Consider the following 25,116-nt stretch of genomic DNA (forward strand, 5'->3'; position numbering starts at 1 on the left):
CTTGCATGTAGGTTGTCATTTCAACCCTTGTTTATCAGTAAGATAGGATCTTTTAGACTCGATTGCCTTATATACGGAAGGTCCCTGGTCCCTACGTAGCCCTTTCCGTCCTTGAGCCACCCTGGCCGTTTGCCCCTCGAACATTCGTTACGGCATCTAGGCTAAGCCGCTCTGAGTTTCTAGGCTAACATTTCCAATCGTTGGAGTTCGTTTAACCTAGTTTCGCAAGGACCATTCCTTTCTCTCTCACTCCATATTTATTTCGCTCCTTCCCCCCCATGTTAGGACAGGATATTTATGTTATGTGTTACTTTCTTGTAGCCGCCACCTAGTTGGCCTATGGGCCTTCTTTGATTGACTGGCCTCTCACACCGTGTGACTGTTCACCCGGCTGGGAGTGTCTCCAGTCGATCGTGTACGAGCCGCCCTGCTACCGACCTCTCTCTCTCTCTCTCTCTCTCTCTCTCTCTCTCTCTCTCTCTCTCTCTCACCCACTTCGATGGAGTGACGACTTGCTCACGCTACCTCAGATAGCCATCCAAGTCACCCATAAGGGAGAAGGGGGTTCACTGGAGGGTACACTCGGTGAGCAGGCCTCCGTACCCTGCCGCGCTGCTAGTGGTGTAGGGGGGGAACCCTGCTTGACCGAGCCATGGTTGGCCACCAGGCGCGGGGGAGTGGGACACACCCCGACCCACTAGGTAGTGTATCCCTCTATGAAGCCCACCTCTTCCCACCCCGCTCCGGCGGCCTCAGGGCTCCGGCGTAAGCCGAACCCGACCTCGGGATAGTTATGCTTCTTTGGATATGTGAAAGACTCCGGCCTGTCTATGGGATTACATTTTTGCATGCATGGTTTATTACACATAATATAGCATCCACATTCTGTTGTAAGTTATTATCTTACTATACACAGTTATTTATACCGGTGGAGTCTTCAACTCCGCCAGGTATTTAACTATCCAACCTGTTACGTCTCGCTCTTCATCCTGTATCTGATTTTGGGTTATATCCCTCACTCCGGAACGTGGAGGACAGCTTGAACCCACTTAATCGGTCAGATTTTGTAGCTCTGGCGTCACCGGAGCTGCAATGGAGTCATTCCTAGTTCCCATTATCTGTCTAGGATGTTCTTATGAGTATACACGGGGCGCCGGAGCTAGTAGTGACAGGGTGACATGTTATCGTGCATTATATATGCTGATGCCGGAGTTACTCCGGCAGGAATAGTATACCGCACACGACCTCGGACCTGCTCCGGAAGGTGGTTGTTGATACTCATGTATCATTTGACTTAAAGGTTACCTGTTGTCTGGAGGAGGGGTGTAACGCCGTTCTCTAGGAACCCTGTGGGCACGTGGTCTGCCGGGTACATGTCGGCTGCGCAGTTGGCCTTGAGGATTACGTTGTCTGGCACCACAAGAACTGCATTATTTGTTATTCTTTGGTGAATGAAGTCACCTCCGAGGTATGTAACACTTTGGACTCTACATAATGATACAATGAGAATCAATAAACTGTAATATACACTATGATACTAGGTTAAGTCTATCTCTAGTGTTAAGTATTAATAATAACCCCTCTTACAGGGAGTGCAGGCGGTCCGAGAAGCTGCCTTATCCACCCTGAAGGCATGGGTTGTCGGATTTGGACGTAACTCCGCCAAGGGACAACCCTACATCCTGTCCCAGGACATGGCCACCCTTATCTTCCCAGGGGTGAAGAAAGGATATGTGGTGGACCCTGAAGTGGCTGCTCCTCTGATCGCCAAGATCCAAGAAGCAGTCGCACTCCTGGCGGAGGAAGGCATCGCAGAGGAAGTCGTGGGGAACGTGGCAGCCCTCGACTTGGACCGCGAGCCCATGGCTATCGACGACATGGGCAATGATAAGAGTGGTAGCGAGGCAGGTTTTGTAGGGGCTCAAGGGTTGTCCTTTAGTCCATCTTTGGCTTCTACTTCCTTCCAGGGGTTCGCCGATAGACCTCAGTCGGTCAGACCGAAGTCTTCATTGGCGGCCCCTAAAGTTAAAAGCTAGACGGACTTCAAGTCTAAACAAAAGTCCCTGCCAAAAAGGTCAGGAACCAAGCTTGTCACTATGCCACCGGCTCATAACCCCGGGGCAGACAAGCCAAAGGTCACTCCCCCACCAAAGGGGTCGAGGACCAAGGTTCCTAAGGAGAAGGCTCAGCCTCCCTCCTTTGACCCTGATGCATCATGCAGCGGATGGGCAACATGGTTGGGGACTTGGTCCAGTCCAAGTTCCAAGAAATGTTTGCATAGCGTCCAACACACTTGAAGCATCGGGCCAAACCATCCAATCCTTGTCGGAAAGGATAGTAGCCCAGGAAAACATGATGTCTGGTCTCCGAGACAGTATGGCAGCAGGACAGGCACATTCCGGCCAAGCAACTCATGCATTGCTGATGCCGGACTTGTCCAATCTCCCTCCATTTAAACCAAACAACCCATGGAGGGTAGCAGCACACGCTCCGTTCGCAGAGGGTATGCTGACTATTGAGGGTTGTGGAGCTCGAAGGCTAGAGGACTTCGAGTTCTATCCTGAGGGACTCCAGCCCCCTTTCATAGGCTATGTCCGTCTAACGGATGCTGCCATGAGCAGGGAGGATAAAGTCCCGAAGGAAACAGTAATCCTCCCCTGGGACCAAGCCCAACAAGCTTGGCGCCGAAACCTAGATGAATGGGAATGTACAAACACAAAAGTCACTGCATTCAAGAGCCCGTTTACAATCTTCACTGTAAACGAGGACACCCCGTTGCCATTCATCTCCAAAGTGACATAGGCAACAGTCCAGGCAGTCCTGAAAGATGAGCCTATGCCTCAGCTCCGGGAGACGGATCAGACTTCCCTTCTGCTCCCTGGATCAGCTGAGTAATACTTGGACGCTCCTGCCACCTTCTCAGTGGGCAAGCTCAAGCCGGACTGCGGTAACACGCTGTTGAGCGAGAGGCTGCCTAGACTATCAGAAGCCCTGATTCAAGCTGAATACGACACTAGGATGAGGCTCAGCAGGTCCCTCAGTTCACTGACTATGACTGAGATGGCGTCTCTTATCTACGGACAAGAGACGCTATTTAAAATCATGGCCAAGTCACTACTGCATACAATGCAATGTGACTTGTATGACTTCATGGTAGCTCGGCGTAACTGTAGGAAGCATGTTCTGGCGGAAGCCACCATCCGCCATGAACCTAACAAGCTGATCGCCTCATCCATATGGGGCACGGACCTCTTCCCCGCCTCCGCTGTGAACGAAGTTCTGTTTGAAGCATCTAGGGTTAATCAGAGCCTGAATATTCGATGGGGACTCGTGTCCAAACAAAAACCTGAGTCCACTGGATCGAATCCCAAATCGAAGTAGAGACCTAGGAAGTTCCAGCCCTTCCAGGCTCCCCAACAGACTTTGATGCAGGTGGTTCCGGTATCCCAAGTACCCCAACCGTCGACATCCAAAGCACAGCCGCAAACAGCAGTTTGTGCTTTTAACCCAGCCAGCAAAACAATCTCAGGCTTCGTCCTCCTTTGCAGTCTCTCCGGCCTATAATGCGACATATGAATCACAGTCATTTCAAGCATTCAATAGGTTTGCTAGAGGCAGCTGAGCTAGGGGTCCCTCCCATCACCGGGGCACCTGAAGAGCCACCAACCGGGGCAAAGGCTTCCGGAGAGCACGAGGCGGCCGTCCATCAGCAAATCGGTGAGAATCCCCAGGTAGGAGGGAGGCTGTACCTCTACTGACATCGGTTGGGGTTCAGCAACTGGGCACAGAGCATTGTGACCAAAGGTCTGGGGTGGAGTTGGTTTCAAGGTCCTCCTCCATCCAACACCTTTTACCAAACACCAATAGCGGAATTGGTAGAGTATACCCAAGAACTTCTTCAAAAGAGGGTAGTATCAAGAGTCAGAAACTTAAAGTTTCAAGGGCGCTTGTTCAGCGTGCCAAAGAAAGACTCAAACAAATTAAGAATAATTCTAGACTTGTCCCATCTAAACTCATTCATTCATTGCGACAAGTTTTGAATGCTGACCGTTTCACAGGTGCGGACCTTACCTCCCTGTGGGGCTGTCACCACCTCTATAGATCTTACAGATGCCTACTATCATGTCCCAATAGCAAGGCATTTCCGCCCATTCCTAGGCTTCACACTAGGAAGGAAGGCTTACTCCTTCAGAGTAATGCCATTCGGGCTCAACATAGCACCCAGAATATTCACCAATTTGGCGGAAACAGTAGTCCAGGAGTTGAGAACTCAGGGAATAATGTTAGTAGCCTATCTGGACGATTGGCTCATATGGGCCACAAGTATCGAAGAATGTCACAAGGTGACGGTCAAGGTAATTCAGTTTCTGGAACATTTAGGGTTCCAGATAAACAGAACCAAGTACCAGCTACCGCCGGAGTCACGTTTCCAGTGGCTAGGAATCCAATGGGACTTAAACTCTCATACTCTATCAATTCCGCCGTTAAAGAGAAGAGAAATAGCCAAGGCCACAAGGCAATTTCTCAAAAACAGACGTCCCGGAGGAACCAGGAAAGAATCCTAGGTTCACTCCAGTTTGCATCAGTGATGGACGTTCTACTGAAAGCCAAACTAAAGGATATAAACCGGGTTTGGCGCTCGAAAGCAAACCGAAGATCCTGGGACAAGATGGCTCCCATTCCGGCGATCTTACGCAAGAGGCTCTGCCCTTGGACGGAAATCAAGAATCTGTCAAAGAAAATACCCTTGCAATTCCCTCCCCCGGCCCTAGTGGTCCACACAGACGCCTCACTAAGCGGCTGGGGCGGTTACTCACAGTACAAAAAGGTACAGGGAACCTGGTCTCTAACATTCCGCCAGCTACATATTAATGTACTGGAAGCTATGGCAGTGTTTCTTACCCTGAAAAGGCTACGACCAGCCAAGAAGTCTCATATCAAGTTGGTATTGGACAGTGCAGTAGTAGTCCACTGCATAAACAGGGGTGGCTCCAAATCGAGCCACGTGAACCATGTCATGATAGCCATATTTGCCTTAGCAGACAGGAACAAATGGCACCTGTCAGCCATTCACCTAGCGGGAGTGAGGAACGTGGTGGTGGATGCCCTATCACGATCCATCCCGCTAGAATCGGAGTGGACGTTGGACAAGGAGTCATTCAGATGGATCTGTCAACAGGTACCAGGGCTTCAGGTGGATCTCTTTGCCACAGAGTTGAACCACAGACTTCCTTGTTATGTGGCTCCCAACCTGGACCCTCTGGCTTACGCCACGGACGCTATGGCTATAGATTGGAATGTATGGAAAAGAATTTACCTCTTTCCTACAGTGAATCTACTCCTGAAAGTCCTGAACAAGCTCAGGACGTTCAAGGGTCACATTGCACTAGTAGCACCCAATTGGCCCAAGAGCAATTGGTTCCCTCTACTACTGGAATTAGGACTCCGGCCTCAATGGATTCCCAATCCCAAACTGACGCAGTTGGTGCAAACGCGGACTGTGTCCGCTTCCTCAGGAATTCAGAAAGCCCTAACTTTATGGACTTCATGAAGTTTGCAGCTCAGAAAGATGCCAACATCGATCCTCAGAACATCCAGTTCTTAGAATCTGACAAACGAGAATCGACCTTGCGTCAATATGACTCAGCAGTTAAGAAACTAGCTATATTTTTAAAGGACTCAAATGCACAAAACATGACCACGAATCTGGCCATAACCTTTTTCAAAACCTTGTTCGAAAAAGGTTTAGCAGCTAGTACAATTACTACTACCAAATCAGCACTTAAGAAGATCTTCCAATTTGGTTTCAATATAGATCTAACAGATTCGTACTTTTCATCCATTCCAAGAGCTTGTGCAAGACTTAGACCAACTGAGAGACCCAGGACGGTCTCATGGTTTTTAAACGATGTCCTTAAATTAGCTTCTGACACTAATAATGACTCGTGTAATTATATAACCCTCTTAAGGAAAACGTTATTCCTAATAAGTTTAGCCTCAGGTGCCAGAATTTCTGAACTGTCGGCCCTATCTAGGGAATCAGATCATATAGAATTTCTCCCTACAGGAGAATTACTACTCACCAGATCGTCAATTTCTAGCTAAAAATGAGGATCCACAAGATAGATGGGCTCCATGGAGATTGTCCCACTTCTCCAGGACCCATCTCTATGTCCAGTTAATTCCCTAAGAGCATATTTAAGCAGGACTGCCCTGATATCTTCAGGTCCCTTGTTCATTAGGGAAAAGGTGGCACTATTTCCCTAAAAAGGATTAGACAACAAATTTTGTATTTTATAAAGCAAGCTAACCCAGAATCTTTTCCAAGGGCACATGATGTTAGAGCAGTAGCCACCTCAATTAATTATTTTCAACATATGAATTTTGACGATCTTAAGAAGTACACAGGCTGGAAATCTCCGACAGTATTTAAACGCCACTATTTGAAGTCTTTAGAGGCCCTTAAATTCCCAGCAGTGGCAGCTGGAAACACAGTTTCCCCTGACACTGCATAAATAGTAATAAGTAGTTATGTAGCCTATGTCTCTCTTACATCTCTCTCTCTCTCCTACCTGCCTCGCTAGCATTCTTGCTGTAGCTCGGTTGTTACCGGGTTCATTCTTTACCTAGGATGGCACTTTCTGTATATATTATATTGATGATTTGTACTGTATGTGTTTGTATCTGGGTCTATTTTCCCTGTGTGGTAATTTTGTTGACTGGTGTGTGTTATTTGAACCATTGTGGGTTATCTAACCCGTTTGTGTAGATAAGTTAGTTTTAAGGATCATTGAAACTTTCAATTGCTTGATGTTTTATTGTTTATTGTAATAATTAATTACCTACATTATAGTATTTAACTCTAATCAAGTTTTAATTTACCTGTATTTTTGGTTATCTACACTTTTCTTCCAAGCTGGGGGGCCAATTCTCTGGCACTATTTCATGGAGCGACACAGGCTGAGCCCAGAAAAGGGATTTTGACGAAGGAAAAATCTATTTCTGGGCAAGGACCTGTGTCGCCCAGTGAAATCCCACCCCACTGTTTCTTCCACACCCTATTTGGCCCAGCTTGGATACTATCTACAGGAATGAAAACAAAGGCGCTAGTTGTAGTAGTAGCGGGTAGCGGGGCCTTAGATCGGCTCCTCTGTAGACGAGGGATATTGAGGAAGGGAGAGACTAAATGGCAAGGGACCTCTGGTAGTGGTTTCCACTCGCCCCAGATACCATACCGACACCTTTATTAAAGGTGAGCGAGCCAGTATACTCTGGCATTACCATGTTAATTTTTTTCTGGTATTTGTAGCAATACTTTACCTTAGAAATAAACACTAAAGGAGCATTTCAATGGGCGACACAGGTCATTGCCCAGAAATAGATTTTTCCTTCATCAAAATCCCTTTTTCACATTTCCCATTCTATCTTGCCATTCACCAAAACACTGTAAAAGAAAGTTTTGATAGGAAATTCCCTGGATCCACTTTTTGTGCTCCCTCTTAGCTTGGGTGTTTGTTTAAGATTTTCCTCTGCTATGATAAGGGGTATACTGTTAAAGACAGAGCTACTGAAAATATTTATCCTCGGCCATCCTTCACAAAGCTTAAGATTCAAGATGTGTGGTTCTATTTGTTCTTTGTCTCCATCTCCTCATTATATCATTTTTTTACCCTTGGTGTAACATCATGACTCATGCATGTGCACTAGTTTTATCTAGCAAGTAAATGACCCTTTTTATGTTTGGATTTTTTTCTCACCCAGTTTTGATGGTTGTGGTACATTTGCTGCTAAACTTGAGGAAAAAGTAGAAATGTGTTCTGAAGTACCAGCCAGTATTTAAGGAGTCTTATAAAAAAATCCATTCTTCTTATAGCTGTTATTTTCAATTTCTTTCATTTAATTTTTGGGATCTAAATTGCTTTTGAACCTTTCTGGCTTTGCATTTCCTGACCTCAGTGGTTACTAGTTGAGGCATTGACAGATCAGATTGATTACTTGAAACTCAAGGATTGTGAGCTTGAGTAACCACTCTTCTGCATACTTTGGCTCTGACAACTCTGTAGCTCTTGTACTTTATACATAGCCACCATTGTAAAACATTAGTATCTGTGAAAAACCCTCTTCCTGTTGAGTGGCCTGGATCTGGTTGATACTACAGTGCGCCCCCCATATTTGCGTTCTCCGGATTTGTGGACTCACGTATTCGTGGATTTCTCCCTGGAACATATCCCCCCATTAGCCTATTCGCAGTATGTTTTTATGAGAAATATCCTCAAATTTTTTTATATCAATTTCATCATAAAATGCACTTCTTGTGTTAAAACTAGTAAAAAAAAAACAGGTATGAACATTTTTAGTGGTTTTTTCTTGAGTTTTAACTAACAAAACAGGCCATTTTAAGCATTTTTATAGGTGTTCCAACTATTGGTGGGGGGGGTTACACATCCCCCATGAGTACGGGGGGACCACTGTAGATCACACCAAAATTCTGTTTTAATTAGACAAATGTTGTTTTAAGCACTAGACATATGCCACTCTTATGAGACAAATGTTGTTTTAAGCACTAGACATTTGCCACTCTTATGCTTATGACAGTTTATCAGTAAATCATTCACTTTTTCTCCAGCAGCTGTTGAAAGCTTGGGCTACAGAGAGTGTAAAAGCAAACTGCTGTGAGCATTCATATCTCTTGATGTTACTTCATTCTTTACATCCAGCGATTGAGGTGAACACTTTCAAGTACACCTGCATATTTCAGAATGGATTATAATGCACACCACGTAATAAGAATTGTTACTTTAACAATATGGGTTGCTATGATCTTGTGGCTTGCATGTGCAATGTCATATTGTTTAAAAATGCATATCTTATTGTTTGTAGTGTCCCTTGATTGCAGTCTAAAATTTTCCCAGTGCGTGGTGCTGAAAGCAGGTTTATTAAAGTAAAGATTTATGGTACAGTACAGTGCTTCCCCTTTTTTTCATGGGAATAGGTTCTGGAACCCAGTGCAGAAATGCAGAATCCACAAAAATGAAATCCCCTCCAAAAACACTTTTAACTGCCAAATACCCAGTACATGTTAACTTAAAATGCTTATTACTGCCTATTTTAACAGTTCACTGCCTAATTTAATGCAAAGAAGCAAATTAGTGATCATTTTAGAGCTACAGTCCATAGAAAAATTTGTGAATTGGTGAAAGTTCCGGGTGTAAAAGTGAAAGACATGTTCCACTAAAATTTGCAATAAAGTGAAGGGCAAAAAAGTGGTGGTCCACTGTATATTTCATATAGGCTTATTGGTTTTTTTTTCTAAGGCTAAATATATTTTTATGAGGGTTTCTTAGCAGATAGGATATTTTTTTCTAATTATTGCTAGGTGGGACATCGCAAACTTAGTCAATCTGAAATCAAGGTTGTGCATTTTTGGGTAAATTTAAAATGCTGTGCATTGGTTGATTTTTCATTGTGAAGATACCAAGGCTCTGCCTTGTCGACGTGAAACCTAGTTGTTAGCTGTTGCTCTGAAAGAGGTTATATCTGTGCAAAAAAAGGACTGTTGTATGTATTTTATAAGAATTATTTGTTCTCGAGCTTTAGTTTTTATTCAGAAGGTATGATTCAGTTTTTGTTTGTTTTTAAAAAATTCGTCATCAGTGCAGTCAAGAAATAGTTTCAAAGACAAGTGTTGATGTAAGATTTCTTGCTGTGTGATTTAGTGACAAATATTATTATGGCATTGTCTATTCTGCTATTCTAATTAGACACCATGAATGCACAGATTCTAAAAATGCTAGTGTATTACACATTATACAGTAATCATAATTAATTCAGAGGATGCATAAAAAGCTATTCTGTATATTTTTTCTTCTACTTTTCCTTGTGAGTACATATGTTCCTTATAAGTCTATACAAAATTCATTTTCTTGCTCTTAAAATATCCAGCAGAAATGGCTGAGCATATCATCTCTATATATGAATAAGATTATCTTTAAACTTTTATTTTAATCAGGGGCATGTGCCAAGATGCTGGAGAGGAGGAGGAGAGTGAATTCTAAGATTAGCTTGGCTTATAATGTACTTAATTTTTATGCTAAATTTTTGACTTTCCTGTCTATTTTTCCAAGGTAAAATATTTTTAAAATAAATCACCACTTAGATTTATAGTTTTACTCCTAGACTTGTCTTAATGTAGGTGGCCTTTTGTTAATAAGCCAATAGCAATTGTAATGTAATGACTGGTTGTGGCATGTGGTTGACCAGGAGGTTAAGGCAGCTGGAGAGTCGCATGTTACAGCTGGTGCAGCCGTTGCCTGCCTCTGTTTCCCGTCAGCTGAGCACCAACAGCAGCCCATGGTAAAAACTTTGCTGTTTGCAGCATCTACGTGCTACACTAATCCTCCTTTTGTCTTATTTTATTATTTTATTTTTTTTGCTGACAGCTGGTGTCTCAGCATTTTATAATTCAGTTTATTTTGTAGTTTGATTTAAAGTGGATGTTCATTAACTTAGAACTGCTCAAGAAGTAGATTTCAGGCAAGTTATTTTTGGCATGTTTTCACAAAGGTTATGAGACCTACAAGACCTTCCACAGAAATGCCAGCAATATCTGTTCTCACCCTGCAGCAGTGAATTGTTAACACCATGTATGTTTTCCACAGTGTAGTACTGTCATAATGTATAATCAGGTATTACTGTACGTATATCACTAATGTGTTGGTTTGTGTTTATAGAAGATATGCAAAGTAATTCTTGTAAAAGTCACTTGCTCTTACAAACATTTTAGTCATAAAAACCTTATTCCATGAGAACAAATCCAATCACACAAACTATAAAAGATCCTGCAAGGAGGGAAGTCCCTTTGCACATGCCCAACTCTGCTGGCCCTGAAGGGTAGGCATCATTTGTCTGTGTGACTTCGTAGTTGTATGTGCCCAAGTTTTTTTTAGTAATTTTGTAAGTCATGTGATTAAAGGCAGCTTATGATTCTTGCTTGGTATTTATTTTTGCCTTTGTTTAACATGAGAGGATTGTAGAGTAAGATTTGTCCTTTCCTTCTTATCCCCTATTAGGGATTGTTTTTCACAAGCGCTCCTTGACAGTTGCCTTCAGTTCTTATTTCTTTTGACCTGTTTGCTGCTGCTGCTTATAATTTTTTTTGAGGTTTAGGCTCTCTCCTCCCCCACAGTTTTTTTTAAGAACAACCTGGAGTTCTGTGATATCCTTAAAGCAGCATGTTGCTTTGTCAACCCATTTATAAATCTCTTGATGTTTACTGGCTGGGACAAGTCACCATGAAAGATCTTGTTTTACTGTTGTCATCTTTTTAATGATCCCAGCCCGTCATTATTCTGGAAGCCATGAAGGGATGTGTTGTCCAGGAATACCTTTTTTTAATGCCTCTGTGCTTGATGAGTGTATAATCTTGGGATTATATCCAGTACTATATTGGTAATATGTTACTTATGGGAGGTCACATTAATTTTGGTTGGTCCAGTATAGTTTCACTGCCTATCACTAGTGAGGGATTGAATTTCTTGCATCTTGGTTAACTGCTCTTCTAGGTCTTTCTGCACCATCATCCCTCCTTAAATGCAATTCAAGTTATTTTGTGATTATTAGACTCTTAATATCAAGCAATGATTTTACAATGAAACTCAGTTTTCTCAAACCCATTAATCATAAGCTTTGAGTGCTCTCCTTCCTTCCCTATACACTTTGAGGTGAGGTTGACACAGAGGTATAACATTGTCCCCCTCTGGGCCAGTGAGTGTGAGCTGCAGAATCTTTCTGATTGGTGTGACTGGGTCCATCTGCATAGAGTACGGATGTTTTATGATTAATTGGGCTCTAGAAAAATGTGTTATATTGTAAAAACATTGTCTTTATTTAGTGTTTTGGTTTTAGTGCATGGTTGGATGTACATGTTGTGATGAGTTTTTATTTCAACATAAAGCAGTTATTATGGCTGGATGAAAGTTGGTTTAATTCTTTAATTTGTCATGAGTTGAGATAAATGTACATTATTATTTCAGGTGGAGCAGTATATTTATATATTCAGTATTTCCAGTTTTATATACTACAGTGGATCCCCTACATTCACACAGGATGCTGTACTCTACTTCCAAATGTGAATGTTGCCTGTTTATGTAGAAAATTTATCTTGTACTAATTACTGATTATTTTGTAAGCAAGGATTAGAATATTTATGTTTCTCCAATTTGATGGTTATTCTGGTTTGAATAAGACTGTGTCCAATATTGAGTAAAACCAAGTAGCACAGTTTGTTCATTAACTTTATTGAAGATGTATTCTTGTTGCTCTTTTGCTAGTGAATAATGTGGATGGAATAGATGTAAAATATGCTTAAGTAAAATTTTTTCTAGCCATTTCTTTCAGGCATCCCATCCAGACATAAGATTATATCTTCTCAGTGCATTTCATTTGGCAGATTACTTGCTTAGGATAACTAAAGTCATCTTATATGTTAGTTTGTTGCTGATTATTGAATGGAAGTCCAGTCTCCATTTTCCTTGTTCGATTTTGATTCTAGCATGATTTCAAGGCAATTTGTTTTACTTTACAAAATTGTGGTGTAGGAAAAGGAATTACAGCTTGAAATAGGTTAGGTTTTTATAACTGTTCATAATAGTACAAAATAAGACATCATTTAAAAAAAATATGGATTTTGAAAGAATAAGGTGGGGATTCTAAGGATAAGACTAGTATCTGTGGTGATTAACCATCTTACGCCGACTGGACGTATTTTACGTTGACATTTTTTGTCTCCCGTGTGCCGACTGGACGTATTTTACGTCGACTTACAAAAGTTTTTTTTAAAATTCGCGGAAAAATACTTATAGGCCTACCAGCCTAAAACTTTTGAATCACGCGCCTTGGGGGATGCTGGGAGTTCACGGATCAAGGTGTTGTTTTGTTTACAATCGTTACGCAGGCGCGCAAGCGCGAATTTCTTTCTTGCCGCACTAAAAAGTATCTGTGACACATCTTGGAAATTATTTCGTCACTTTGACATAATTTTTGTACCATTGTAAATTAGCCGTTACATGAAGTATTATATATGAAAATGTGCGCATTTTTATGTAGAATACAACAATAAAATACTCATGATTGTAGCTTTTATCAGTTTTGAGATATTTTCATATAAATAACGATAATTGCCAAAATTTCAACCTTTGGTCAACTTTGACTTTACTGAAATGGTCGAAAAACGCAATTGTAAGCTAAAACGCTTATATTCTAGTAATATTCAATCATTTACCTTAATTTTGCAACTAATTGAAAGTGTCTAGCACAATATTTCGATTTATGGTGAATTTATGAAAAAACTTTTTCCTTACGTCCGCGCGGTAACTCTTCCGAAAAAAATCATACATGCGATTGTGGTAATGTTTGCACCATTTTAAAATTAGCCATTATATAAAGTTTTATATATGGAAATGTGCGCAATTTCATGCACAATACAACTAAAAACAACCCATGGTTGTAGCTTTTATCAGTTTTGAGATATTTTCATATAAATAACGATAATTGCCAAAATTTCAACCTTCGGTCAACTTTGACTCTACCGAAATGGTCGAAAAACGCAATTGTAAGCTAAAAAGCTTATATTCTAGTAATATTCAAGCACTAGTAATATTCAAGCATTTACCTTCATTTTGCAACAAATTGTAAGTCTCTAGCACAATATTTCGATTTATGGTGAATTTATGAAAAAAATAACATTTTCTTTATGTGCGCGCGGTAACTCTTCCGAAAAAATCATACGTGCGATTGTGGTAATGTTTGCACCATTTTAAATTAGCCGTTACATAAAGTTTTATACATGAAAATGTGCGCAATTTTATGTAGAATACAACAAAAAATAATTGAAGGTTGTAGCTTTTCTCATTTTTGAAATATTTGTATATAAATCACAATAAATAGAAAAAAAACCACGTTCGGTCAAATTTGACTCTACCGAAATGGTCGAAAAACGCAATTGTAAGCTAAAACTCTTACAGTCTAGTAATATTCAGTCATTTATCTTCATCTTGAAACTAATTCGAAGTCTCTAGCGAAATATTTAGATTTATGGTGAATTAAAAAACAAAATCTTTCCTTCCCTCCGCGCGCGGATTCTCCGCCACAAATCTCCGAAATACGTACGTCCCATTCTCGGAATATTTGCTCCGTTTCATATTAGGCATTTCATAGAGTTTTATATATGAAAATGTGCGCAATTTTATGTAGAATAAAACGAAAAATATTTGAAGGTTGTAGCTTTTCTTATTTCCGAAATAATTGCATATAAAAAATATATATATAAAAAAATTCGACATTCGGTCAACTTTAACTCATCAGATATGGTCAAAAACTGCAATTGTAAGCTAACACTCTTACAGTATAGTAATATGCAATCATTTGTCTTCATTTTGAAAGAAATTGGAAGTCTCTAGGACAATATTTAGATTTATGGTGAATTTTTGAAAAAAAATATGTGTTTACGTCCGCGCGTTACGAATCCATGCATTATTTTGTGATAATATTTTCTCTGTGTTGCTTTTATCGTTTTACAATGTGTTATATACCAAAATGATTGCAATTTAGTGTACATTACAACGAAAAAAAAAGTAACTTGTTATCTTTAACCGTTTTGCGCACAGAGCGATTTGAATACAATTATATATGAAATTTTGTTTTTTGCGCTATCATATATCACATTTTTTATATATGATAATGATAATTTTTTTCATTTCTGATAATTGCATACTAAACTTCAGGAAATGACAAAAAAAGGAGGCAAAAATGAACTCTTAATCTTGAAAACTAAGCGCGCTGTGATTTTTTGAAAAAAGTATTTTTTCCGCTTCCGCGCTCACTCTGAAACCCCTCCGGCACACGGGAGACAATTTTTTATTTACCGCTCCGGCGTAAGTGGGTTAAAGAGAAAATAGAATGAGAATGTTTAACAGTTACTATGTGGCTTGTGCAAATGGTGCAGAAAAAAAGGAAAAAAAAATTGCTCATATTGGGCCAGAATGGAGAAATTATGTTTATGGTAAGATTACATGCATTTGCAGGTACCAGGGTGTTCTTTATCATATTATCTTGCATAAATTATAGTGCAGTCACTATACCAAGATTTTTTAACTAAATAATTTTTAGTGCAAGCTGTGCATCTTAGTAGTGATGGGAGAACTCTTTTTGAGTACATGATAGCTGAATAAAACCATTTTTGTAATATTTTAATGCAGCTGGACAATTGGTGAAAATAGTTAAATTGTTTGGGATTGATTTATAAAATTATCTCAAATGTATTATGTCATTTCTGGGGTCTAAGGATTTTTCTGAAGGATTGCTGTATGTGATTATTGAAAGAGGATGTCACAGATGGCCACTCAAAGGGGTTCACATGCATGGAGGTTTTGGATGAAGGAGGTTTTTGTTCCTTTTTCTCACAAGGGAAAGGTAGTTTGAATAACAATTTATTTTATGAAAGTGATCCATATCTCTGGGAAATTTGGTTTATGAGTGTCCAAAATAATTTATTATCATATTTTTCTCAACCTTGTTTTTTAAATATCATAGCTATATCATCCTTTTTACTCAAGTTATAATTTTAAAATATCAGAGCGATACTGTACTCAGTGTCCATCCTTATTTAGTTAGTACTATATTAGTTTTGTCATTACTAATAGAATCTAAACAATTCAAGAATACACTAATCAAAAAGACTAACCCAGAAAAAAAAGTTGTATTAATAACCATCAAATAAATAAAAGCAAGGTGAGGCATGTATGCGTAATAGAGGTAAACAAAGAGATAAATGGAAGGAAAGGCAAATAAATATAAAATGGCAAAGGAGAAAGAAAACAAAAACACATTTGTAAAGGCAATTGAACAAATCACAGTTGGTACACACTATCATAAGAAAAGGTAGGAATATTTTAAATACGAATACAATCTCTTATTCATTGTATGTGATTGATCATCAGTGTACTGGCTTTCACTTTATTCCTAATTAGTTAGGTTATGATTAAAAGCTTTCAGAACTGTTCTGGTTACATATATGTAACTTGAAAGGTTAAAGGTTCAGAGGAGCTTTATCCCACTACTGTACCTAGTTCTCTTCCTTGTGCAAGTGTATGTCTGACTAATAAAAACAGTAGCTGCATTTTTGCTCAATTTTCATAGACACTGCTTTTTTTTTCTCTATTTTATTATATATTGCCCTTTCCTATAAATATAGTTTTTGTTTCCCCTTTACTATGTATATACTGTATTATGTTTATTTTTGCTCCTTTCCTTCATTAAGATTGTTAATTCATTTGCATTTTTTTTAATCTTTCCTGATTTTTAAAAAGAAAATTTTTATACTGTATCTGTATTTTTATTTTAGTGATGTGTGCCGTGACATTATTTTGTTAATAATGTCTATAAACCATCCTATGGTTGAGAGTTAATTCTCATTTGTTACTTTTAAAAAGATTTGCTTATTATCTGATTTTTTTTAAAAAGTTCATTACAAAGTGAAATTTCATCTTAAAAGGTTCCTGTATACTTATTGCATAAAGTGTAGTTCACTTTCATGATAAACAAAGTCTGTTGAAGCTTGAAAAGCCTTGAGTAATACATACTTCTCAGACTTCAATTGTCACTTTTAGTTTGGCATGCAAGATTATGGAACAAAGTGGATGCATAAAACCATTACCTCTTTGACAGTTTGCTTCACCACAGCTATGCCTTTCTTTGGAACTGTTGTAGAATTGTACACATAGTTTATTTTGGCAATAATCTAAATCTTTAGAGTGTCATTACATTTTATCTCTTTTTGGGGTTTAATGATTATTTATGTACAGTATAACTTGTTTGGAAGTATACCCCTGTACTATTTTGTCATTCAAAATAGCTGCAATTGATTTTACTTACACTTATAATGTGTCCAACAGAACTGATCGTCGCAGCCAGTTAATCTCAGGCCCCACAAACTTCAATCACATTAGCCACATGGGTCCTGGAGACAGTATTGAAATTCAGAGGTTAGTCGATCTTCCCTCTCGAATAGGCCCTCCTGCTGACCAGCGAGCACCACATACACAATCCATCCACAGAGTAAGTACTACTAATTTAATTTTCTGTTTTTAAATTAGAGTAGAAATTAGATTTGAAGACATTCTGTGCTGTTGGAAATAATATTTATGTAGAGTAAATCACCATTATAAATTCAAGGATGGATGCAGACTGTTATGTATATTCAATTTTATTCTTGAAAGTATTGTATACTACTACATTTGTCAAATACATTGAACCCCTGTTTGTTCATATACGGAACAAACCTTCGGTCTTAACATTAGGATTTACTAGCACCAAGCTGGAAACCGGTAGAATTAAAATTACACTTGTGAGATCCACGGACTATTGGCATCTATACCAGGTCACGGGGCATGTATACCCGAATGCTCTCGGCGTCCTGTGACCCACCAGTTATATTCCTACCGCCTTTAAGATAAGACGTGTTTACTGTCTATCTGATTTAAAGCCGGTTTTCAGTTTGCCCAGTTTTTATCCATTTCATTTTCATTTTTCTTATTACTTTTTCTTTCTCTGAGTGTACTCAGTGTGAATGTGATCGGTAAGAGCGTATAAGTGGTAAGATGGAATTTTTGCTTCACCATTGGGATCTTCTGCCGTTTCAAAGAGGAGACAAAGGAAATGCCCCGGAGTCAGTGGCTTTCCATGTTCTAGATTCCTGACTTCGGTGTTGACGGATCCTCATCCAACGTGTAGTAGGTGCAGGGAAAACGTATGTATGATTACTAATCCATGTTCTGTTTGTCGGGGTTGGTCGGTGGAACAGTGGAAAAAGTTTTATGATAAAGGCCAGTACAAAAGGAAGGAGGTGACACCATCTTTGGATGACCAAACCTTACCGGCTTCTTTTGTATCGGCGATAAACCAGACTGCTCCATATGTTTCGCCACCTGCTTTTGATTTGTCCCATACCCCTTCGGTTTCTCCTAGCAATTCGTTATCGGAAACTTCAGGAGGGATTTTGGGTAATTTTATGCATAATATGTACGCTCCTTTGTTCCCAGCAGGTAGAGGGGGAGCATCGCCATCTTCGTTCCAGGTACCGGCTCCCGAAGCGCATAGGATGGAAGGTACGTGGGCAGCGCCAGTCCTACCAGGCGTACCAACCTTGGAGGGTTTGCTGTCGCATTATATGGCGTCGCGATTCCAGCAGGGTCCGGCAGCGCTGAATGTTCCTCATCCCCCTGGCTTGCAATTAATGGGAAATAATGCCACGGCTATGCCATCAAATTCTATGTTTACGGCGATGCAGAACGTCGGGGGTAGTTTGGCGGCAAACGTGCGGATGCCAGCAGAAGCCGCACAGTCTCTCCCTACAAGATTGGTGATGTCACAACATATGTCACACACCGATATGGCAGGCGCGATGACGTCACAGACTACTGCTTCTCGGTCTACTTCGCTGTACCTGGACTCAAATACGCTTTCTGACTCAGCAGTACACACTGTAATGAAGAAATTACAGGATACAGAAAAGAGAATGACTAAGAAAGACAAAAAGAAAAGGCGTGATTCATCTTCTAATTCGTCTTCTTCCTCTAGTTCGATGTCATCGCTAAGTTCAATGACGTCACGGCGAGCGCCAGCCAAGTGTTGGAGTATTCGGGATTTCGTGACTGATCCTCGGGCTAAGAGGAGAAGAGTGAATTCTTCTTCATCTTCAGACCAGGACTGTCGTATCCCAGTCAGCAGGAAAGTCGGGAAGTCAGTGGCTAGTAAGCGCAAAGCTAGCGGACGGAGCCGTTTGCAAGAGTCCGAAGGAGCGAGAGAGGCAATGGGCGATGGACTAGCGGCCGACGCGGAGTTGCCAGTACAGATTACAAAGACTACAATACCGCTGGCAAAATCAACGTTGGGGGCGTAAAGTGCAGTAAAGAATAGAATGCAGGTTCCAGTTTCGCCCGTAAGGCCATTTAAAATACGGACAAAGGATGATAAGGCTCCTATTAAAAGAACGAAGAATAGAGAGTTGGCAACCTCGTCTGGTACGTTGGTGGAAGGCGTTGTCTGCCTGGATGAAAGATCGAGGCCGAATTCTCCGACGCTCGTTGGAACCAATAGCAATCCTAATAGAGACGAATTTATCTTAGTTTCAAGGGAGCCTTCATCTTGGAGGTCTAGACGAGATTCTCACTCTAGATCCGTGAGCAGAGAAAGAGTGAGGCGTTCTCGTTCCCCTGCTGACTATTCGGGATCGAGCCGGCGGCGGCCATCAGAGATCAAAGAGGTTGCGGCCGTAGGGGCAGGCAGCCGCGAAATTCCCGGCCGTTTGTCGGAGGATAGGGGTGAGGTAACATCCCCTGTGGCGGAGCACAGTATGTTAGAGCGGAGGAAGGAGAAAACCAAGAGTTTCTGGCCTCGTATGCGGAGGTGATTGATTTGATTCGTCAATTCAATAACCTTTCGGAGAAGACAGAAACACCTGCCAATATGCTTCCTCCGGGAATTGACATGGTATTTGGATTGAAAAAGGATACCAAAGTGTTGTATGAATTGCCTTGTTCGAGTCATGCGGACTCTGTTTTACAATACGTAAACGCACGGATTGCAGGAAGAGATAATTCCTTAAGATCTAATAGATAATTTAAATTTATTCCTCCTCCAATGATGAAACAAAGGAAATATTTACGACACTGACGGTCCCTCTGCTGTCTAGGCAAGTGAACCCTAATGTGGTAAGGTTAAGGCCTGGATTAACCTAAGATCAGGTTAAAATGGAGGGCCCTTCGATGACTTACCAAGAGGCTGCTACGTTAGAAGCAACAGCTTCTTCTGTCTTTCAGACTGCTTCTTGGTTAGATCTTTGGTCGACAGCAGTGGCAAAGATTGCACCCTCAGAAGTGACAAGAAAGGTAGTGGATGAATCATTGTTCATTAGATTACTACAATCAGATTCCAAAGCGATTGCGTACTTGACAAATTTAAGTGCCAATGTTAGGGCAAATATTCTGTTACTGAGGAGAGATGCAGCGTTGGCTAGACTAAGCCGCACTGATGATTTGGATTCCCTGTTAGCAATGAGGAATGGGGATATCTTGGAGTCGCAATTGCTGTTGCCAGAGGTCATACTGGAAGAGGCTATAGATAGAAGAAGGATGGACACTAACGATAGATTGGTACAGCAGGCAGTTAGGAAAACGTCTAACAGTCAAGCTACCTCTATGGAGGTAAGGCAACAGCAAATACCTCGGAAGAAGACAGTGAGACATAACATCCTTAATAGAGCAACAAGACCCTCTTCCCCAAAGAGGTTAGTTCATTGGCCCTTTCACAATAGAAACAACAGAGGAAGGGGGAGTAGGGGAAGAGGGAGAGGCTCAAGAAGATAGGATGGGCGCCTTTCATCACTCAGCCACACCAGTGGCGGTTTGCGTGGCAAATCACTGGAAGGTGTGGCAGGAACTGGGAGCAGAGCAGTGGGTGGCGGATGTTCTCAGGGTCGGGTATTTGATTCCGTTCGAGGTAACCCCGCCCCTGACAGAACAGCCATTACCTCACCTTGCTTATGCTCAGTAATCTCAAAAGGCTATTATTCTGCAAGGGGAAGTGAAGAAGATGATGGAAAAAGGGGCTGTGGAACAAGTATTCATTTTGTCAAAGGGCTTTTACAGCAGGATTTTCCTGGTACCCAAAGCCAACGGGGATTGGAGGACAGTAATAGACCTGTCAACATTGAATTTGTTTATAAGAAAAACCAGTTTCAAAATGGAAACTCCAAAAACAGTTCTACAAGCAGTCAGGATCAAGGATTTTATGCTGACAGTCGATCTGAAGGATGCATACTTTCAGATACCAGTCCATCAGTCTTCAAGGAAATTTCTCCGCTTCAGTCTTGCAGAGAAAGCTTTCGAATTCAAAGTCCTGTGCTTCGGATTGACAACGTCTCCTCAAGTTTTTACAAGAGTGTTCACTCTCGTGTCGACGTGGGCGCATGCTCAGGGGATCAGGCTAATAGGATATCAAGACGATTGGCTGGTGATAGCAAAGTCCAGAGAGAAATTACTCAGGGACATGGCGACCCTCCTGCAGTTTTGTCACAGTCTAGGTATTGTGATAAATCAGGAGAAGTCGCAGTTGGATCCAAGTCAACGTTTAGAGTATCTGGGAGTGGTTATAGATACAATAAAAGCCAAAGTATTCCCGACAGACCAGAGAATAGAGAAATGCAAACAAGTAGTGAATGTGTAAACCATAGAATAGTATCAACACCCAGTGAGGGAAACCAATAGATTCGCTTATATCTTTGGTTCTAGGTTCATTGTCCATTCTCTTGGAATTCCCCTAATATTCAGAAATGGATAAGGTGGCAAACTCCCAGTCAGTTATAGAGATCAGTTATAGAGACTTATCTCCCTCCAATAAGTAAGTCCATCCTAATGTTAAGACCGAAGGTTTGTTCCGCATATGAACAAATACCAAATTTGTAACTAATTTGTATTTTTCATAACTAACAAACCTGAGGTCTTAACAGGTAAAGGCCGACCTTGAACCACCCCTCTAGCAGTCTAAACTGGGTTAGAAATATAACTGGTGGGTCACAGGACGCTGAGGGCATTCTGCGTATACATGCCCCGTGACCTGGTATAGATGCCAATAGTCCCTGGATCTCACAAGTGCAATTTTAATTCTACCGGTTACATTATAGTGAATATTTCTCAGTGAGAAACACCATGAATAGGTGAATTTTTTGCGAATACAGGCGGTCCCTGGCTTACAACAGGGGTTGCGTTCTTAAGACGTGTCATAAGCTGAAAATAATTGTAAGCCATAAAATCATCACAAATTCTAAGAAAACCTTACTTTTTATGCTTTGGGTGTATTAAAAACTATGTAAAGTGCATTTGTTCATATACGAAACAAACCTTCGGTCTTAACATTAGGATAAATACTCACCGCCAGCTGGAAACCGGTAAAGTTTAAAAAGTTGTGTACGCAAGGGACTATTGGCATCTGTGCTTGGTCACGAGACTTGTGGAGCCACCCTCATACCCCGCATTAACTTGTGACCCCGTTAGTTATTTTCTTACCGCCTTTTAAGTGAGGACGTCCTTTTAAAGCCAGTTTAGTTTGCCCCCTGTTGTTTTCAGTTTGTTGTTTGGAATTCCCGGGTATGTGAACATGAAGCCTTCTCATGCTGCGAGACTTCCTGGATATCACAAGAAGCAGATAAACGCCCTGCTATTTTCTTCGACGGTTTTGACGAAGTACTCATCGTGTAGTAAGTCGTAGGTGAAGAAACTCTTAAGGTACGGTTAATTCGTTACCTGTGCTTTGGAATATCGCATATTCATATGAATTGCCTGTAATCCAAAGCTTTGATGTATCTGGATGTGCTTTGGGAAGTAATTATGACTAATTGTGCTCCTTTCCCTGCGGGGGGAGGTGTGTATCGCCATCTTGTTTTCGTTCCAAATACATGGGTAGAGAGGATGCAGTTGTGTGGTCGGCGTTAGGCTTATCAGGAGAACCAACCCAAGAAGAACAGTTGGTTTGATGTATAACGTCGTGTTGCCACCCAGGATCCCATGTGATGGATGTCCCTTTTATCCTGAAATGCACTGAATGGCGGTCGGATGCGTCGCCATCTATAAAGAAGCAGATAGTGCAACAAGGCAGCCTTTAATGTCAGGTTGCTATGCCTATGAGAATAACATCAACAGCCTTGCACTTCTGGTAGGGTGCTGGCTTCGCATTCGAGATACTCAGTGACGTCATAAACATGGCGGCTGCCATGATGTCACTTCACAGCTGCGGCCTACACGAAGACATGCTTCCATTTTCATTTCGAGGTACAAGAGTACTTTACAGCTATGCTTTCAGATTGGAGGTTTTTAGTGCACATTGTTTTTGAGAGAAATTACAAGCTTTAGGAGATATAAGTCACATAATGGAAAAGACACAAGTCTTTCCTCTGTATCCTTCCGCTTAGGAGTCATCAAGCTTAGGTGACTGGCTTTGATGCCAGTGTGTTCTCCTGCCAATCCTGGAAAAATAGGGACTTCGTAGCTGATCCTAGAGCCAAGAGGAGAAGTTTCTTCTCCATCTTCGAGCCAGGTTTGTTACATCCCTATTATATGAAAGCACAAGAAGTAGTTGCAATTGTCGAACAAGTGAATAATGGAAAGTTAGTGTAGTGTGGCTGCTGTGAAGAGTTGGAAAAGGCTAGAATCAGCGACTTCGTGACTGATCCTTGTGCCAAGAGGGGAAGAATAATTTCTTCTTCATCTTCAAGCCAGGACTGTCACATCCTTGTAAAGTAGAAATGCCACAAAAGGTTGGGTCTCTTGATCTTGGCTGCAAGAGTACCATAAACAGCCTCATGCTTCCATCAAGCGTGTTGACGTCATAGCCAAAACTGCTTGCAAATGGCGGTAGTCATGACGTCACAGCCTACTGATTCTTGATTTACTTTGCTGCCTCCAGAACCTAATACGCTTTCTGACTCTTTGGTACACACAGTAATGAAGAATAAACGGGATCTAGAGGTGAAAATGGCTAAGTAAGTCAAAAAGAAAAGGCGTGATTCGTCTTCTTCTCTAGAAGGTGGCATAGCTAAGTTGGATGGCATCACTGAGTGTACCAGTCAAGCGTTGGAGGATACAGGATTTCGTGACTGATCCTCGGGACAAGAGGAGAAGAGTAAATTCTTCTTCATCTTTGAACCAGGACTGTCACAGCCCAATCAGCAAGAAAATCAAGAAGTCAGTGGCTGGTAAGCTCAAAGCAATCGGACGAAGCAGTTTACAAGAGTCCAAACAAGCGAAAGCGTCGGCGGTCGCTGGGCTAGGCCAACATGGAGTTGCCAGTGGTGACTACAAAGAGTCTGAGAGAGACTACAATGCCGTTGCTCAACTTGATACATACACCGATGCTTTTACAAACGTTTTCCATGGACTCTAGATGTCAGAGTAATGAAATATGATAACATTGCTCTCATATTTTTATATAGGATTGCAAACAGATACCTTCTCAAATCCTACTGACTATAATATTTTCAAGATCGAGCCATCAGCGGCCGTTAAAGATCAAAGGTGCAGAGGCCATACGATTGGATGACCATGACAAATGCAAATAGATACCTTCTCAAATCCTACTGAATATTTGGGATTGAGCCATCGGTGGCCATTAAAGATCAAAGATGCCGTGGCTGTATGGTCAGAAGGCCATGACGTATGCAAATAGCTACCTTCTCAGATTCCATTTACAATACTGGGAACAACCTGGAGGTTACGCAAACTCTAGGTTCTACCTGTTCCACCATGTCCTGAACGGAAGGATGGGTCCCAGTAGTTAAGGAAGACCCAGGATGAATGACTGATAAAGTTTATTTAAGCACAATCATCGCTACCAGGTTCGTGTGGGGAAGAGGCTCCACTGATAGGTAGAATTAATATCTCAAGGTCTGGAGGTTGACCAGTATCCCCTTTCGAACTAATAGTTCTGTTTTTTGGGTGTAGTGTCACCTCGGACGTAACACGACTCCAAAGGTCGTTAGCTCATATATACAGAATGACTCTTTGGCTGTGACTGCCTGTATAGTGGACGTTTCTGTCTATTAGAGGCATTCAGTCAGTAGACAATGATCTGGTGGAGAGGTGGTCAGAACAGAGGGAAGTGTCTGTAATTACATGTTTATATGCATGGTGATATACACTGGACTGGTGATTGGGCATGTGAATATCGCTTCACACTGACTAATCTTCAGATGAATCAGGAGCAGTGAACTGGATGGGGCACATAAGAACTCCGATCTGACAAGTTATAACATACAGGCAGTCCCCGGGTTACGACGGGGGTTCCGTTCTTGAGACGCGTCGTAAGCCGAAAATCGTCGTAAGCCGGAACGACGCTTGGAAATATGTCTTAAACTAATAAAAAGTTATAAAAACCTTACTTGTAATCCTTTGGTTACACTACATGTTGTTTCCTGTAGTTTTATGTACAACCTGGAGTGATTTTGCCAAATCTTGAGGGCTACAAGAACAGCTGATTACTATTTACGTATCATATAGACTAATTAAAGTA

The 25,116-nt window shown here is 41.2% G+C and overlaps 1 protein-coding gene across 1 annotated transcript in view; it reads left to right on the forward strand.

Annotated features, from left to right (window-relative positions):
- LOC135202409 (serine/threonine-protein kinase Genghis Khan-like) overlaps window positions 1-25,116 on the forward strand; it is a 366,963-nt gene that overhangs the window by 319,260 nt on the left and 22,587 nt on the right. Inside the window, 1 exon segment of the mRNA XM_064231803.1 lies at window positions 16,950-17,112. Within this exon segment, the coding sequence (XP_064087873.1) occupies window positions 16,950-17,112 (163 nt within the window).

This window comes from Macrobrachium nipponense, chromosome 30, assembly GCF_015104395.2.
Source record: "Macrobrachium nipponense isolate FS-2020 chromosome 30, ASM1510439v2, whole genome shotgun sequence".
In the NCBI taxonomy this organism is placed as follows: Eukaryota; Metazoa; Arthropoda; class Malacostraca; order Decapoda; family Palaemonidae; genus Macrobrachium; species Macrobrachium nipponense.